General features: G+C 32.9%; 1 protein-coding gene across 1 annotated transcript in view; it reads right to left on the bottom strand.

Annotated features, from left to right (window-relative positions):
- Positions 1–20,535, bottom strand: part of LOC135136196 (contactin-1) — a 548,953-nt gene that overhangs the window by 174,692 nt on the left and 353,726 nt on the right. Inside the window, exon 3 of the mRNA XM_064065367.1 lies at positions 13,619–13,827. Within this exon, the coding sequence (XP_063921437.1) occupies positions 13,619–13,827 (209 nt within the window). The remainder of the gene's footprint in view (positions 1–13,618; positions 13,828–20,535) is intronic.

Below are 20,535 nucleotides of genomic sequence, written 5' to 3'. Positions count from 1 at the left end.
CGACTACAATTTTATTATTGCAGGTGATTTTAGTTTAGCTCGTGTTAAATGGACAGAAAAGGGTACAATCGGATACAGGTTTGCCTGTTCTAATCATGGCTGCGATGATATTGTTCTAAATACGTATTAATTCCAAAACTTTGCTCAACTAAATACAATTCCTAACGATCGAAATGTTTTTCTTGACTTAATTTTTACCAATATTATTGATTTAGAAATCATTGCTGTCATTGATCCTATACTTGGTGATAGTTTACACTACATTTTTTATTCTTGGTCGATATCTATTGCATAAACTGAACGGAATTTTGTGTGTACGATTTTATGAATGGCAATTATCCTCTTCTAAATGATTATTTTGCTTACATACGCTGGGACAAATGCTTCGAAGGCATTGGATTAGACGAAATGATACCAGTCTTCTACGAAATTTTAAGTGTTGGTATGGAAACTCATATTCCACGAAAAATTATAAGGACAAAATCTTCCAGATATCCTAAATGGTTCAACTCAGCATTGAAAACTCTGTCATAAGAAAATTAAAGCACATACTAAATTTAAAGAATCTGGAAACCTACAGGATTATTTGTATTTTAAGAGTGTAAGATCTCAATGTAAAAAACTCTCTAAAGAACTTTACAAACTTTATGTAAGCGAAGTTAATGCTTCTATTATCAGCAATCCTAATTTTTTTTGGAAATTTGTTCGTGAGAGGAAGACCAGTAACAATAGCGTTCCAAGCGAGATGTCGTATTTAAATAAATCAGTGACTGGAGGCAAAGGAATTTCCAATTTATTCGCAAAATTTTTTTCATCGGTTTACAGCACTAACAATTCTTCCAATTTAAAATGGGATGATTATTTTATTGAAGAAGTTTTAGTTGTGGCTTTATCAGTTGGGATCAAGGACATATTCGATGCAATCTCCTCTCTTAACAATTCTCCTGTCACAGGCCCTGATGGCTTGAGCAACTTATTTTTAAAGAAGTGTGTATGCGCCCTATCTGTGCCATTGTTTGAAGTATTTACCAAATCTTTGAACATGGGTAAGTTTCCCGAAATCTGGAAATTGAGTTATATCAAACCTATTTTTAAAAATGGTCATCGAAAGGAAGTAAAAAATTATCGAGGTGTTTGTAGTCAGTCAAGTATTCCTAAAATCTTTGAGTCCATTATTGCAAAACAACTCCAATGAATAGCCTCAAGGGTACTTACAAACCAACAGCATGGTTTTTGCAAAAACAAGTCAACTTTGTCTAACCTATTGGATTATTATTCATTTCTCAACGAATCCTTTACAAAGAGAGCCCAAGTTGCCTTCATTTATACTGATTTTGCGAAAGCGTTTGATCGAGTAGATCACAATGTAATGAGTTTGAAATTGCATAAACTTGGCTTTAGGCAGTCTACAATTGATTGGTTAATTTCATTTCTAACAGACAGATGGCAACAAGTTAAAATTTGCAACTAAGTATCTTTCCGATCCGTTTAAAGTTACATCTGGTGCTCCACAGGGTTCCCATTGTGGCCCAATTTTAATTCTTTTGTTTATTAATGACTTAAGTCATTGCTTTAAATTTTCCAAGTTTCTTTTTTATGCCGATGATCTCAAAATTTTTAAAATAATTACGTCTGTAAAAGATTGCCAAGAATTACAAGCCGATTTAGATAAGGTTTTTCATTGGTGTGAATTAAATTTTTTAAGTCTCAATTTAAATAAGTACTGTCACATGACTTTTTGTAATAAAAATTTGACTACAATATTGGTAATTCTATTCTCGCGTCGGTTAACGAAATAAAAGTCCTTGGTGTAATTTTTGATTCTAAATTTTCATTTAAGAATCATTATCAGTACATATCCAACAAATCTATACAAATGTGGGGATTTATTTGGCGGCACTATAAAGTTCATATGCGTTGAAGATGATGTATTCTTCGTTGGTGCGTTCCATCTTAGAGTACTGCCATCCTATTTGGTACCCAATATATAAGACCGACATTGCCCTTCTGGAACGCGTTCAGAAGAAGTTCCTTTGAACCATTGAATTTAAAGAACAACATTATCATCAACAGGGTTAATACGGGTGGGTGTTAAACCTACTTGGAATTAAATCTTTGGAAACTCGTAGGAACATAGTGGACCTTACATGCCATTATGAATGGTAGAATTGACAGTATGAACCTTCTCACAAAACTAACTTTTCGAGTTGCAAGCATAAACAGCAGAACCACCAGAAATTGTAATATTTTTCGAACTGTTACCGTTGCTACTAATATGTCGATTAACCATCCTCTTAAAAGAATGATGGAGTCTGCAAATTTGTTTGCAAAAAATGAAAAATTTGAAATTTTTAGTTCACATTCAGTCGCTTTTAAAAGAACATTTAACTTTCTTATATGATTTATTTAAATTATTTTTATTAGTTATTACTGTTAGTTAAATAGCTTTGTTTTTTTTCCTCCCATTAATGTACGTATTGGATTATATTTTTAACTTTGTAATTCGCTTACGAGACAGCCAAAATCCTGCACTCAGCACGCCCCCGAAAACCCAATCTGTCCAAAGAAAAAAGGACCGCTCTCACTCCTTGTTACAAGACGATTCATATTCTATTCTTCCTTGCGACCCTACTTCCCGCATTGAAAGTGAGATTACAACTCTTTTGAGATCGTGTGACTTCCCAACCGGTGTACCCAAACGACTAATACCCCGAAAGTTCAAACCACTACGTATATACGGTCTGACCAAAATTCACAAAAACAATTGCCCTCTCAGACCCATCGTCAGTACTTTAGAGTCTCCCACTGACAATACAGCCCAATATCTCCTCCGTTTTCTGAAAGACTATACCGGGAAAACCCCCTCACATATTCTTAACTCCTCACATTTTGTCCAACTGATCTCCGAAATCTCTCTTGACCCCGAAGAAAGAATTGTCAGCTGCGAAGTATTCTTCTTAACATTAATCTGTGAATTGCTTTCGAGTTATGGCAGCCTCCACTTCTTGACGATCTCGCGGAGAAATGTCTAACCTCTACATATTTTAACTTCCTCTGGTACTCTCATGGGATCCCCTCTCTCACCAATCGTCGTCAATATTTTCATGGACGCTTTTGAAAACACAGCCATTGAATCCGCCCAACTCAACCCAACGTCTGGTTCCGCTATATGGACGACACATTTGTCATATGGCCCCAGAGTCAAAACGCCCTTTCAGTCTTTCACGACCATCTCAACAGTCAACACCCCGACAATCAGTTTACCATGGAAGTGGAAATCAATAATTGTCTCCCTTTCCTTGATGTTATGGTAACAAGGTTACCCGAGGTCGACTTGGTTATTCAGTCTATCGAAAACCTTCCCATACCGATCGATATCTTCACGCTACCTCTCACCACCACCTCGCCCAAAAATGGTCGGTTATTGACTAATACATTGAGCCACTACCATTTGTCAACCGAACAAACTCTAAAAAGAATTAGAACATCTCCAAACATCTATTCAACAAAACACACGATCACACTATCAAGTCAGCTATTCAACTTCGGCTTAATCCCAACTCTGACAGTACTTCAAATCGCCCAACTGATCTCGTATCGACTACATATCTCGACGGGTAACCGACCGTCAAAATACTCGAAACGCAAAAAGTTAAAACAGTCTTCAAACCTGCAACTAAAGCTGCACAAATTCTTAATTCCGTCAAAGATTCTCGCCAAGCGCTAGACTGTAGAGGAATCTACAGAATTCCCTACTCCTGTGGTGTAAAATATATCGGAAAAACTGGTCTGTCCATAAAAATTCGAATTCATGAGCACAACGTTGGCTCAAAACAGGTCTTCTATCCCACTCTGCCGTAGCTGAACACCAACATGAAACTGGTCACACCATTGTGTTTGAAAATTCCCAAGTTCTGTCCAAAACACCACATTTCTATGATCGGAAAATTCGTGAAGCTATTGAAATCCATAAATGTCTTCAAAATCTCAATCGAGACAATGGTTATTATTATCTGTCAAATATTTGAAAGCCCACATTGGATGCAATTGTTTGTTTATCTCCCCCCACTGCGCCTGGAACTGGACAATCAGCTTCAACCACTACGGTTTATGTACCTGCATCACCTATTTTAAAATTTATCGGAATAAACAGGCATGAACATAACCACTCTAGTACCTAATGTGGAATCCCTTGCATATTCATAAATATATACATATATAGAAATTTTGAAATTATGTATTTTATTAATTTTCATCAAATTTAACATAAATAATTGTAAATAGAATAGAATTGTAACAGTTAATTATTCAGTGGAAATCCAACGATTTTATTTATTGATGCAGTGTTTTATATTGAAAAATAGCAATTTCAAACTCGGAAATCTAAAAAAAGGCAATTAAATAAATACATTTTTACAGAAATCATTTCGATGAATCGGAATTTATATTTTTTGCCGTTACTAGTGGTTAAATTAAAAATGGTCAGCACACTTTTAATTATTATTAATACGCTAAGTTAACACAAATTTAACTCTAATATGTGTACATCAAAATAAAACAAATGAGTCTATATATATAATACCTTCATATCTCTAGTTAGCATTTCCAGAACATGTCTCTATTTCTGTTAATTCCATACCAAAAAGATTTATTAGTTGTAAACCGAAATCCCTGAACTTAAGCTTTCTCATAATACCGCGACGGAATTCCAAAGACGAAGCAACGTAAAATGCAAATTTGACTCTAACAATAATAAAACTTAAATTAACATGCTGACGAAGATGGTTTACAGTTAAAGATTCTGACAGCGTCTTGTGGTAATTTAACTAATTTTCAAAGTAAAACAATTAAAATCAGAAAATTCGCGAATCCTATGCTGAAAGTGACTACTTGCTCCTGTATTAATTATCGAATTCCTAGCGATCCTTAACGCCGAGATTCAGGTTGCAATTTGCTCGTCTAGGTATGGAAATCAATCAAAGTCGATCGTTAACTTCAGACCTCGCTGGTAAAATTCGGTATTGTGATCTGTTATTAGAAGCGAAGCCGCTCAATTATTTAATCGGGTCTTACTGTGTGTGTTTAATTAAAATTTTCTTCGAGTGTAAGGTGTCGAGCTGAAATCGCTGCAGTTTTCATAATTTCAAAGAATGTTAATTAAACATTCCGCCAAGGAAATTCTGAAATACAACCTAAGTCTACTAATAATTTCATTCTGAGGTCGGAGATACGGTTTACTTTATTTATTTTTAATTCCAGAGATCATACAAAAAAGTGTTTGCATTAAAGGAATAATATGGCTTTTCTTTAAATAAGTAATGAATTTTCTTGTAACCTTGTTTGCTGAACAGACCTTAATTAAGGAAATTTTAACACTTTTCTTTTAACTTTCATCTTTACTTCCTTAAGAAAGCTTTTATTAAGTTATGATTACATTATCTCCTCGAGAAACATTACGCATTTATAAGGTACAGGGAAGGGAGAATTTTACAGATAAACTTGATAAGACACTCCTGAGTAATCAGTTCCTTCTTATGCGACCTGAAGGCATTTTTTCGCTAATGGCTTCTCACTGAGATTCTCCATAGCTAAAACTAAAGGGAAGATTTAATTCGGGCTTTATTCATATCAATGATTTATAGGGGCAATTTAGCAAACACTAGTTAAATGATGTCATTAAAAACCCCTATAGCAACAATTTGTTGTCTTTATTATACCGAAGTTTATGCACCCGAAGTTAATTTTGTAGGCTTGGTAATAAACAAAAACAGTATGTTCTCTTTATGACTACAATATATGTATAATTTGATTTTTTTGATAGAACAGTAATAATTAATTAGCTCCATGTTTTAATTGTTTCTTTAGGCCTGACAAGCACATTTTATTTTTAAATTGTCGATGCGACGTAGCCAAGGTAACCTTAAAAAAAATGTAAAATGTTTAAATTCTCTTTATTTTAAGTTAAGGATAAATTTTCCAAAGATCTTAAAATTATTTAGATTTTTTTATTGGCAAATTAAATTGTAATCTGTGCTTCCACAATAAAAGATTATATTGAGATGATAATTTTTATTTATGCTTCTTAAAGAGCCGTGGAACTTAAATAAACATTTAAACACAGGGTAAACACCCTTTTATATTATCTCTAATTGATAATAATTAATGGAATATTGAGAAGCGCGCGTTTATTGACTCATCGTCCATCATAACTAATGCATTTCTCATTTTATGTTTTGATTAAAAAGCACAAAATGAATCATTTTGTAAACAAATAATGATTTGTGCTTTATTCAAAAACAGAAGGGATTAGTCACACAACACACAACAAAAAATACAATTAATTATTAATACATAAAATCAACAAAATCATTTTACTCTAAAAAGCAGTTGTATAAAAAATGAATATATCTATTTGCAACACATTTATGTTACAAGTGAATTCTCTCACAGCGATTAAAACATAATATGTTTTAATAGATATTATCTATTACATGATCCATATGCATGTGAGCAAAATATATATAGATATATGTAAACAATAAAAGGAAATTTTTGAGTAACTGTTGAGTTCCGTAACATTTAACAGCTACTTGGAGGATGCAGGAAGCAATTTATATAGAAAACGAAAAATAAAGGTCGTTCTTGGCGCACGTAAAAGAAACAATATTTACAGGTCACTAGTTTTGCGAAACAAGACTTATACTTCCGATACATAAAAAACGAAAGACTTCATAGCATTTTAGTTTATCTCAAAAGTCTCAGCGAAGGCTAGACTTCAATATCAATGAACCAAGCAAAACAAATTGTCATTTTAGACGTTACATCTTCTTGACATGTGATAAATGGCATCTTGGTTTTTCTCGATACGTTCGTGAAAAACATAACCCTCACGTATAAATGAAGCTCGGCTTATATAATATCGAAAGCGCTGCAAAAAATAATAAAAAATTCCACAGATTTATGACTTATACATGTCTTTAAAAAATACACACGTTTCTCTCTGTCGCAGTTTCTGAATCGATTAATTCAAATGGGAAAGGTAGGCCGAGTAAAATGTATAAAAATTTTTAATAAAAATTTCTATACGCCCCGTTGCTTCCGAGTTTTGTTATCCTATCTTTCGCAAATTTAATTTAGTCCGTAGCAATAAAATTTAATAACACAATAGACAAACGCCGGATGATAAAAGTTTACCTCTTCACGTGTTGATTAATCCAGATGGTGCATTTCTCCTCTCTGTAAGCCGCAATTCCGTCATCTGCTCAACACGTAAATGTAATCATGTAAATTAGATATGCAAATACAGCTCTTTGCGCTCCCTAGACATTGTTGAGCGTTTTTGAATTTGAGATGTTTAACCTACAAGTTTGTTAGCGAGCTTTAATGCTATGCAGACTCGTAATTCCTAAATTCTCCATATTAATTTGGTTCTGACAGCGTCTCTGAACGGCAAAGTTCTGCCTTCATTGTCATGTCTAAAAAGAAAAAATTTCTGATGAACATCGATAGCGTCTTTCGTTTTGAAATTTATGGAAATTGAAAATTATTAATTTTAAGGGAACAATAAATAACAAAAAATGGCATGGATCGATTAGATCGTACAAAACTTTGAAAACTTTGGATAAATACAGGGAGTACATAATTTATTTACAATGTACATGATAACTTTACCGTACTAGACCACTAACGTAAGTTTATGCCAAGTGGAAATTAAAAATAAATTTTGTTATCGTAAAAGCACGAAAATCGCTACAAATTTCTTCTGTGTACACCAAGTTCTGTAGCAGCTCAAATTCGACATATTGACACACCTGTATCGCTTTAAATGCCTCAATGCAAACTCACGATGAAAAATAATAGGATAACGTCCCTTTGACCACCACAAAACATGTCATTAATACACTGAAGTAACGAACAAAAATATTGGGAATGAACGTAAGGCTTGTCCCAGAAAATTTTGCACCATATTTAAATTCTGCTATTAAAGTTGTTTAATCGACATTTGAATTAAGTAAAATATATATGCTACAGTAGGCCATGGTCTACACATCTGTCATTAGTTTTTTTGTTTCAATCAATCGGCTCTCAAAATGCCGTCCAAAAGAGTTAGTGTAAGACAACGAATTTTGCAAATTTGGTCCGAACATTCTCAAAAATCTTTAAATTTAATAGTGAAAGAGGCTAATGCGCGTCGCAGTGGACGGTAAAACGGACCATAGATGTCAGAGACAAAGAAAAATATATTTTTTTGCAAAAATTTGGCCGCAAAGTTCTTGTTTGGCAGGCAATTTGCCAATGTGGCAAGAGAAACAGGATTTTTTTTTGTTGAAAGCAGCACCAACACTGATTTGTATGTACGAAAATGCCTTCAAGCTCGATTACTATCTTTTTTAAGAGCTCACCCTGGTTCTACTTTCTTTTGGCCAGACCTACCTACTTTACATTACTCACAATTAGCGAAGAATTGGTTTGCGCAGATTAGAGTGCAATATCCAGACAACGAAAATAACCCCTCAAACTTACCTGAACTCCGGCTTGTTGAAAGATATTGGGTTCTAGTTAAGGAAAGAAGGAAAATGCGCCAAAAATTTTGAATTCTTCAAAAAACTGTGGATGATGGGAAGTAAAAAAGTTTCTAGTGCAAATTTGCAAAAAATAATGCGTCGCATTAGATCTAAAGTGAGATTATTTTCCCGTAAGCCGTTAATTTTAAACAAGTAATTAAGAAATTCATAATTTTACCGCTGTTATAGTATACTGTAAATAAATTTGATTCGATTTGTTGAGACGTTCTTATTTTATTCAAAAACAAAATATGTGCAAAACTTTCTGGGACAAGCCTTATTTCCAAAAGGAATTAGAGCGCGAATTTACCTGGAAGGATGGTTTAACACCCAGTGGTTTCTCCAAACTACCATAAAACCCAAACCTTTCCTAGTTATTTGAAGCTCAGGAAAATATTTACTATATGATGAATGAAATTTCGACTTTCTAGATATAGTCTTCCCAGTTTAAAGTGGTTTTTATGATAGGTCCATTGTGTCGAAGTTGACGATGGGGACAATGAAGTCATTCCCTAGCCATAAATAAGAACGTGGTCGGTTTCTTTGCAAGGCCGTACTTTGTTATTTAATATTGTCCGTCGTGGGGTAATAACGAAGTGATAATGTTAATTATCTTGTCATAAAAACCGCTTTAAACTGGGACTACAATAAATGCCGATAGAATGATAATCTTTTTTTTTCAAATTACCACAAAATGGATAAAAATGCAAAATATGCACCGGTTACGTGAAATATGCAGCAGAAGGCAAATATATGCAAATATGCAATTTTTTTTATAGCTATTCATTTTTAATTAGCATGATTCGTTCACATATTAAATATCAAGACTTATATGCAAAAAATAACGGATATCCAAAATTTCATAAAATCCGCTCTCTAATTATTATTATTTATCTTCATTTCTTGAACGGACTCAGTATTTGAATTTGAATTTTTAAAAACTAAGCAGCTTGTCTTACTTTTATTAATGACTAAATGGTTATGCTCAATCAAAACAGTCTATTTACCAAATATATCTATTATTACTGATTTAACTTCTATAGTCTTACATCTCTCTAATAAATTTGTATCGTCTGCATATGAGACGGATATGCTATGTGTACTAGATATATATCTAAACAAGCCGTTTTTGTAGACCATGAACAAAGTTGTCCTTAATATTGACCCCTGAGGGACACCAAGATTAACTGGTTGTTTTGAAGAATGTTAGTGAAATTAGATGTATTTCTGAAAATAATACCTAACATTTTAGTAGCATTTTCACGTATATGAGGCACAAAGTTTAGTTAAGAATCTAAGATAATGCCAAGATCTTTAATCTGGTTAACCTTAATAATTTCAACATCATTTAATGTATATTGAAATTGCGTAGTACAACTCGATTTGGTAAATGTAATTACCCTGCATTTACCCTCATTAATAGTTTGACCATTGTTACTACACCACATACTGAAATTATTTAGGTCAGCTAGTAAGAGAACACAATCACTGCTATTTGAGATACAGTTACCCATCTTAAGATCATCCGCATAAACAAAAATACGACAATTAAAATGCGCTAATGCATCATTGAAAAAAATTATAAATAAAATAGGCCCTAGATTCGATCCTTGCGTTACGCCACTGGATGTGATGTAAGTGTGCGATCTAAAACTGTTATATTCAACAAAATGTTTACGATCACTTAATGAAGACTTAAATAAAGTTAACAAATTATTACATAAGCCAATAGACTTAAGTTTATTAATAAGAAGAGAGTGTTTTACCACATAAAAAACTTTGGACATGTCAGTATAGATAACATCAACTTGAGTTTTGGATTCAAGCGAGTCAGATACAGACTGGACAAAATAGGTTGTTTGAAGTGAGAACCAAATCCAGCAATCTATAGTTACCGTTTGTTATGAGATTGCTCTGCTTTAAGTTATTAATATTGACAAAATCACGTAAACTAATGCAAGACCCTGACAGATTATTCAAATAATCATCAAGAACCACTTGTCTATAGTACTGAGGAATATTAAAGTCACCCATAATCAGAGTATTAGAAGATAAGACACAGTTATTTTCTAGATATTCAAAAATACCATGGTAATGCTCAACAGGCAAAGCAGGTGGTATAAGTTAATGAGTTCAGCTTAATCTGTTCATTAAGTTTGAGTGTTATAAGATAAGATCCACAGTCGATGGGTTTTGGACATCTTTTTCCGCTAGGTTAATAACATGGTCCATAATTTGGCGTTGCTGGTTTCTCATTTTTTCCAGATTAGATGTAATTTTGGGGATCGTCGGTTGTTTTTTTGGTACCACCGAGATCGATGGATTTTCTTTATTTACTTTTTATTAAGTTGATACAACGAGTACTAATGAGTTTTTACGTTGATGTTCTGTATCTCTAGTGACAGTTGTTCTAATTTCTCTGTCCATTCTTTACTGAAATAACCAAAAGCTAAAATAAATGTAGACTGATATGTCGCCACCACACGAGCCTGAAACTATGCATTTTATCGATTGTGTACTTCCCATCCCGATATGCAACAACCTCATCATGAAGTACAGTTCCCTCTTCTATTCTGTTCTCTTAGTCCCCGATTGTCCAGTTTAAGTAGCGTTGCGTCATTTTTTGTTTTGACTTCTTCCAGGTCTTTGGTCCATTCGGGTTCCGGTCTTCTTCAGAATCATACAAAACCTCCGATAAGTTGTTGATTTTCACAACATTTTTTTCTTAGTGCACGACTGTTATGAACATACTGTTTATAGTTTACACAATTCATTTCTTTTTGCAGCCAGTCTAGTACATATACCGCAGATTTGTTTATCGCGTGCCGTACTCATCGTCGACGTACTCTATTAAGTATGAAATATATAATCCCGCTTGTTTGCAGAACTATAAAATTTGATTTCGCGAATAAACAAATAAAGTTTCGATTTACCGTGCTTCCGAATAATCTTTAAACGTTCGCCAGATTTGGAAGCATTTAGTTTTGCAATTTAAAAGTTAAATTATAAAATATTGTTACAAATAATTTTTGTTTTTAATAATTTGGATGTTTAGGGTAACAATTTAACACGGAATCATAAACCACAAATGCAGGAATATGTTAGTTTATTGGATGGAGTAATCGGTAACTTTTGATGTGTTTCTAATTGTGTTGTAACCATTTGATCCGACAAATGAAATAAAGCATCAGATCGGATTATATTGAAAAAAATGTATGTCATAGCTCTGAAAGGGATGTTGTCACAAATGGTCAGCAATTTAGAAAGATCGTACTTAGACAGTTTCAAAATTACTGAATTTATTCCATTGATATACTCCGCACTCTATAACGCGTTAAATTGACTCGGAAAATATAAAAAAATGATTATCAAGCGAAGTTTATTTAAAGTATAATACTTAAATAATCAATATGCAAACTTTGTGCTCTTTCAATATATTCTCAAAGTTTGCTCTTCCTGTGTTTAAATGCAGGAAAAACGAAATTACATGCAGCAGTAATCTGATCTACCTCATCCATTTTGATGAGCTGAAATTTGTGAAATTTATATACGAAATCACAATTTTATGCGTTTTCGTAGGAAGTAACATTGTATCACGGTACAGGATGCTACTAAAGCTTTAAAGTCAGACTAGTGCGTAGGTATGTGATTAATGATCTTAGTTTACACTAATGAAACGGTAGTTTGCAAATATAAATGAGCTTTAATAAAACTAACGCTCATTAAAAACGTCGACTCGTTAAATGGTAATAAAGACGTAAACGTCGGGATTCATTGGCGGTTTCCTTAATTTTGTTGTCAAAACATGTTATTCAATAAGTAATAGTGTCATTTCATGACTATGAAGTTTACTGAAAACATGAATGATGATAAAAACGTATTGGACTAGACAGTATTTTTGTCGTAACGCTTTTATCCTTAATGCAGCTTTTCTAGTATTTTTTAAAGAAATTTAGAGAAATCTAATCAACTTGTTGTAGGATGATATGTTACAATTATATATCATACAATATTATGAAAATGAAATTATCCAAAGTTATTTAGACAGAACTCTCCTCGTCTATGAAACAAAAACAATTAAACACTTTCTCATTCTTAGGTTAATTAAGAAACTTTTCCCGTGGTAGTTTATTAATAAAAAGAATAATGCTTGATTTATGTACGAAAATCGTTTAAATGTAAGAAACTACGATTGTGCTATATCAACGAATTCAGAAAAAAAACCTCTATTCAAAAATGCATTAATTATATGATAGTGCCTTTAGTATCGGTAATCTTTCTTTAGCAAGTTGAAAAAAAAAAACAAGTTAAAATGTCAATCATCTGACAAACGATATATTAATTAAAAAGCTAAAAATGTCCATCATTACGAAAAGTGGCAAATCGGCAATTTTTTAAATTTCGGAGGTTACTGCGAATCTTCTCACTTTTTTCTTTGTTCACAGATTTTGGTGCGATTTTTTTTTGTTCGACACCATTAATTAATTGTTTTAAGAAGTTCACGCCTAATTAAAATTTATTTGTATTGTATATTTATCTTATTTTGTGTGTGTGTGTTTTATCTATCAAGTAATAATGTCTGGAGATGCAGCATAGTTGACCTAAATTCAAACTATAAAATTATTAAAAAAAAATCTCAAAGTTAGAACTAATTAGTATCAGTGCTCGTAAAGCTTCTAGAGTCATTATAACATGGTAGGTAAATCTTGCAAAGGAATTCAGCTTGTTGTTCAGCTTTATGCTTTTATTTATTATTTTGTCCCTATTAGACCCGTCTTCACGTAAAACAAAATCGAATTACACTCGATGTCCCACAAAGTGATCCGAAATGCATCGTTTCGCATAAATTCAATATTGCCAAGAAAACAAAACGTAAACGACGCTCGTGAGTGCATCAATTCCAATCACGAGATCAGCGCAGCATCTTGAAGTATTAAATTTCTTCGTTACTTTATTGAAAGAAAATAGAGACCTGATCCTTCCATTATTATTCCGAGCAACGTAACTCTATTCCAAATTAAAATTCCCTCATTATTCCATGCTCAACGACTTACCGATAACAGTGAAGTTGACTTTGCTATTTCTGGTCGGTGAGTTTTTAAAATCGACTCTACATCGATAGATTCCCTCGTCCAAGAGTTGAATCGAAGCTATTTCTAACGTCGCTGGTGACGTGGTGGGACGAAAATACGCCCTTTCTGAGAACACATTTGGTGAAGACCAATATTTTGCTTGACTGAATTGACGACCCCTCACGTCGAAACTGCAACAAGTAAAAAAGTACGATAGATAGTGTACAAGATATTCCTATAAAATAACATTTCACAAGCTGAGCTGAAATTTGTGAGATTTTAAAATCCCGTGCAAGCTTTTTATGCAATGTTACACTGAAATACATTTTGGGACAAAAGTGGCGACTGAAGCTTTTACTTCCTTTGAAATTTATTTACAGGTATTCCATGACACCGGGGGTCGACGTCAAATTTTCTGCACTTAATTAATTTACTAAAACTTTTTTCATCGTCTAAAACAGTCTGGTTTTCAAACGAATATTAAATTAACATTTCATGCGATCGGTTTGAACTTGAATCGGCTAAATATAGGTATATTTATTTTAATTTCTAGCAATCAATATGGGATCTTTAAAGCACGTTAAAAAATCGCCATCTTATTGGCAGAAGACTAGGGCAAATTGTATGGATAGCAGATATCAAAATATGAGTTTTCAAAAATTAAAAATGTATAGGCGAACCTAGTGATAACGCATTTGCAAGTTCTAGATCCTATATTAGACATTTTTAAATTCAAGAAGGGTCAACATCGTATAATTCTAAACGTAGTAAATTTCTGTTTATACAAAAACTTGTATAATCATCAAATTAGGATGAAAAAAAAACAACACGTCTGTTGCTGGATTTATAATCAAATTCCGGATATTTTTTTGCAGTATCTGCTGTTGCTTAGCTCAGCAATAGTGAATGAATGAGAAGCTGATTAGTGTGTCTATGTGGCGATATTTTTAGTTAGATTTGCTGAGTAGGTACAATTAGAGAAGCCCTAACAATAGCAAAAGAAGGCACACACAATTGGAGTTGATTAAACCAGATACGATAAAATATATGAGGTACTATGGCATGAATCTATTACCAAACACACTGAAACTGGCATGAACAAAAATGAGCTAAAATTACTGATTATTAACGACATCTTTCCCAACGGGCTATGCTCATTTACAGGGAAAGGGAAACCATAGAAAAAGTGATACATTGCAAAATGTTGAGGGTTCAGCTAGAATAAATAAAATATAAAAGAAACCTAATAACCGTCTAAAATATAATATAATAAAGAAATTTGCGAAGCTTCAAGAATATTCCGCATTCAGTACAGTAAAATAGATTTATATAATATTTTAGATGCAATACTCTAGGAGAATATTATTGATGATAACTGAGTTGTTCTCATTCAGGTCGCAAGATTTAAAAATCCGGTTACGAAATTTGTAACAAGTGTGAAGTACCTACTTTCGGGAAGCATACTAAGCTCATTACTGTTGACTATGGTAATAAAAACACTATAATATTCACTACACTGACTACACTATACGGTCTATAATGGAGCACAAACCCAATATGCATGCTACTTATTATAATCTCATTAATGTCGATAAAAAAACATATTATAATAAGCTAATTAATAATAGTATGGATTCATTAAAAATGGTTTGGAAAGTTATTGGGCAAATCGCAAAAACAACTAAAACTAAATATAAACCTATCGAAATTTTTAGCAATAATGAGCTTTTGAAGAACCCATCTCAGATAGCAAATAGTTTTAATGATTTTTTTTATTGATTCAGTTACAGCTTCCGTAAATAATATTCATAAACCTAAAAATTTTAACCCTTCAATTAGAAATATAGGGTAAATGTGTACAAGAGTGCGAATATGTATAAGAGTACGCACTGATGATTTCTGCTTATTAGTGCCATCTGGGTAAGATGAAGTTATACCATTCAGAATTTAATGCTAAACCTGAGATAAAGGTGCAAAAGTGACCTGAATATAGTTTATAGTTTGGTCGTACTGACGATTTTATGTTCACACGTTGTGTGGATGTAATTTTTACCGCTCATAGTTTTAGTTTTTTGTAAGGTACGTACCAGTTCTTTTATTTTACAGTAATAATTTTCATTAGTTGTAACTTTTAAGGTCTTGTTATACACTAACAGTTTTATACTTTCTATCCATCAAAAGCTTTTAACTTTGAAGACATTAGGTTATGTAAAAATGTACAAGAGTGCGCAGCGAGGTATTGTATAAGAGTGCGCATTGTTTGCAATACGTAGTCTAATAGTCTTGGAGATACATATCATACGATAATGAATTATTTAACTCTACTACTTTGTACTGCTTCTCAAGTTGTGTGGTGGTGGTTATGGTGATTTTTTTTTTATTTTTACTTCCTGAGCGTGTTGTAATCGAGTCCGTCGACCGACTCTCTATTTTTACGTTTTCTCGTCTTTTCAAGACCCCTAGAGTACGAAGAAATAGGTCTCCCGTTTTATGTGTAGTCTGTGTTCACTTATTCCCATTTATTTTCACCTTAGAAACAAATATTTTTTCATAAAATGTAATGCGTACTCATAAGCGTTCAAATGCGCACTCTTGTGCAATGAACTGTCTAAGAGTGCGCATTTACACATCTTAACAAAAATTGAAATTACTCTTAAAATATAGTGGTGTTGGGACGTACAATTAAATATATCTGATCTCTAAACATGTATATAACGAACCTATATCATAAAATTTGTCTATCCAAAAAAATTAAAAAGTTGTTGACAGTTTTCCACTAAGTGCGTACTCTTGTACACATTTACCCTACAGCCTGACTGCGAAATATGTGAAAAAAAAAATGGGGTAAAGCTCACGATATTTCGCAGTCACCCTGTATGCTCCAGTATGGCGTTCATTCTAATAACTGAGGAGGAGTTGCTTATCATTATTAACGAAAAGCTAAAAAATAAAACTAGCTGTGGTCCTGATGATGTACTGTTATACGTGTGTATTGAAATACATTCTAGAGTCGACTGACTTTTTATTAAAATAAAGATAAACTCTTTTACAAAAACTACAAGAATAAAAACTTATACATTTATGACATCTCCCCTTTTAACTTAAACAATTTTCTCTAAACTATAGTACTACTATTTTGTTATTTAAATCTACCATATGTTAAACGATTGGGCTGGAGATTTAATTTTATTATCAAGAGGTGTATTTCTATACATTAACAATGTTAGATAAAAATCTTTGTTGTCACTTTTAGCCTTAATTAACATTTTTTTCAAAGTCTGTACATTTCTTTCTACTAACCCATTAGATTGAGACCAAAGAGGACTTGAAGTAATATGTTGGAACTCCCACGCATTTGAGAATTTCTTGAATATTATACTACTAAACTGAGGTCCATTATCAGTTATGACGACTTTAGGAACCCCATGTCGCGAAAATATTTTTTTTAATTCAATAATTATTTGTTCTGATGACTGGGAATCGATCAATTTCGCTATTTCAATGTATTTTGAAAAATAATCCACCACTAATAAATAAACGTCAGTTTCAAAATAAAATAGATCACATGCCACCTTTTCCCACGGCCGATTCGGAATTTTATGGGGTAACATGGGTAACATTGTATTTATTTTTTCCAAATTGTTGACAAATTTTACAGTTTTTTATTAAATTTTCTAATTCGTACTGCATATTAGGCCAAAAAAAACATTCTCGAGCTCTGTTTTTACATTTACTGATACCCAAATGTCCATAATGAATTCTTCCCAAAATCTCGTCTCGCAACCTAGTAGGAACAATTAACTTTGAATTTTTGTACAACAGTCCCTCAGCCTCTGTAATGTCACATTTATAAGGATAATATTGCCTTACTAAAGGATTAACTTTTTTAAACAAGGAAGGCCACCCATTTCGTACATAATAAAACAATAACTTCATTTCTGGATCGTGGGCCATCATTTTTTTTATTTCATAAATTTTTAAATCAGTAGCGTTTAATCCCTTTCGTAAAATACAAATTTGTGCTTCTATTTCCTGCTCTAACATTTCATCACCCTGAGTACCTGATAAATGTGCACGCGATAACGTATCTGCGATAATAAGCTCTTTTCCTGGTTTATAAACTAATTTAATATCGTATCGTTGAAGACGCAAAAACATTCGCTGCAATCTAGGAGGACAACTATATAATGGTTTATTAAAGATATGTACCAATGGTTTGTGGTCGGTTTCCATGGTAATCCGTTTACCGTATATGTACTGGTGAAATTTTTCACAAGCGTAAACTAACGCGAACAATTCTTTCTCTATTTGCGCGTATTTTTTCTCCGTATCGGTTAAAGATTTTGAGGCGTACATACATGGACTATCGTTTTGCAATAAACAGGCTCCTACGCCATCTATACTTGCATCTGCTGTGACAACTATAGGCTTTTTTGAATCAAAAAATTGTAAAACCGGATATTTGATAATTTGATTTTTTAGCTCTTTAAATGCGTTTTCATGGCATTCCGTCCAATGCCACGACACTGCCTTTTTTAATAACTGCCTTAACGGAGCTGTAATCTTCGATAAGTTTTTTATAAATTTCCCGACATATGTGACAAACCCTAAATATCTCTGTAAGTCTTTTTTATTTTGTGGATCCGGCATTTCGGTGATAGCCTTAATTTTTGAATCATCTGGATAGAAACCTTCGCCGCATATCTTATGACCCATATAAACAACTTCTGAACATGAAAATTTACACTTATTCAAATTAAATTTTATGTTATTTTTTCTAGCAATGTCTAAAACTTGTTTCAATATTCTGTCATGTTCTGTCTGATTATTTGCATAAATTAATATATCATCGATATAAATTTCTACTCCTGGAATCTCAAAAATTTCCTTAAATTTTTTATGAAATACTTCTGGAGCACAAGTAAGACCAAATGGTAGACGTAAAAATTTATACCGTCCAAACGGTGTGGAAAAAGTGCATAGATCCGAACTTTCTTTATCAAGTGGTATTTGCCAAAACCCTGACATAGCATCTAAAGTCGAAAATACTTTTGCACCTGCTAGTTTACTAGTTAGTTCCTCAAAAGTGGGTAACTGATAATGTTCTCGACAAATATTTTGATTTAAATTTCTTGTATCTAAGCATATTCTCAAAGTTCTGTCTGGCTTATGTACAAGCACTATTGGATTAACCCATTCTGTTGGATAATCTACTTTAGAAATTATGCCCTCTTTATCCATTTTTTCTAAGCATGCTTTGAACTTATTAACAAGAGCAAAAGGTACTTTCCTTGGCGCATGAACTACTGGACTAATGCTACTTTTTAATTTAATTGTATAGGGATCCCTCAGACAACCTATGCCTTTAAAAACATCGTTATAACTTTCTACTATTCTATTACAGCTAATATTATCAACCCGTTTAATTAAATTCAGTTGTATGCACGAATTAAGACCTAATATAGTAGGACATTCATCTCTTACTACACAAAATTCTAAGACATAATCATTTTCTTGGAAAGTACAACATAGCTTACATTTTCCTAACACAGGAACTCTTCTGTTGGTAAAATTAGTTATAATTAAATTAATGTTCTCCATTTTTTCTAAATCAAACCCTAAACTTTTTAATGTACTTTGACTAATGACATTAACCATTGCTCCCGTGTCTAGCTTAATTTTAATTTCTTTTTTTCTCTCGACTCTCATTACAATACTCCATTCTCTACAACTATTCTTTTTTTGTTTTTTACCTATTAAACCTACGAACACTTCTTTTATCTCATTTTCCACCGCATATACGCTTTTCTTGAAACACATTTTTTTAAAATGACCATAAGCACCACATTCACTACATTGTTTTGTATACGCTGGACATCGTTTTTTTTCATGATTGTAGCCGCATCTTTGACACATCGTAGTTTTGCTGTTGTTGCTGCCCTTTTTCGTTTTCCACCTCTTCTCACCTGCTCTTGACTTGCCATCACTATAACCACCAGCCCCACTTTCTTTACCACTGCACTTCTGTCTCGCTCGCACTATCCCTATCTCACCTTTTTCGCTGATTTCTTGATTTTGTTTTTGTGACTCTTCCACTGATAAGCACACCCTTATCGCTTTATCCAATTTCATTTCGGAATTTTCAAGGAGCCTTTCTCTCAATTTCTCAGAAATCAATCCACAAATTAAGACATTACAAATGAGATCATTCTCTATATCTCCCCATTTGCAATTTTTTGCCAAATTCTTCAATTCTGTTACGTAATACTGAGTCGTTTCACCTTGTGTCTGTTTTCTAGTCAAAAATTTGTGCCTTTGGTACACCAAATTCGTTTTCGGCGTAAAATATTCCGTAAACTTCTCGATTAAATTTCCGATTTTCCCTTTCTTATCCGCTTCAATCTCAAATGTATTAAAAATTCTCAAACCTTCATCTCCTATGTAATGAAGTAACTGTGCACACTGTAACTCTTCCGACTTCTTATTTGTTTCAGAGGCCACAAGGTAATTTTGAAATTTCTGCACCCAAAATTTCCAGTTTTCAGCCAAATTTCCCGACATCTCAAGTGGCGATATTCCTCGCATTTCACTCATTGTGAAATTTGATGCCGTTTTTCCTTAACAAAATCACTTTATGCATTAAAAATTATCGTCGCAGCGCCATGTTATACGTGTGTATTGAAATACATTCTAGAGTCGACTGACTTTTTATTAAAATAAAGATAAACTCTTTTACAAAAACTACAAGAATAAAAACTTATACATTTATGACAATGTACCACTATCTGTCTTACTAAAAACCTCGTCTATAAAAAAGGAGCAAAAAAAGATATACACAATTACAGACCTATTGCTTTGACATCTGTTTTCTCAAAAATAATGGAATATTGTGTATTAGA

Source organism: Zophobas morio, unplaced genomic scaffold, assembly GCF_036711695.1.
Source record: "Zophobas morio isolate AGI-343-1 ecotype UQ-CSIRO unplaced genomic scaffold, CSIRO_AGI_Zmor_V1 ptg000026l, whole genome shotgun sequence".
NCBI lineage: Eukaryota > Metazoa > Arthropoda > Insecta > Coleoptera > Tenebrionidae > Zophobas > Zophobas morio.
The sequence above is the reverse complement of the archived record's forward strand: the minus strand, read 5'-3'. Positions and strand labels throughout refer to the sequence as shown.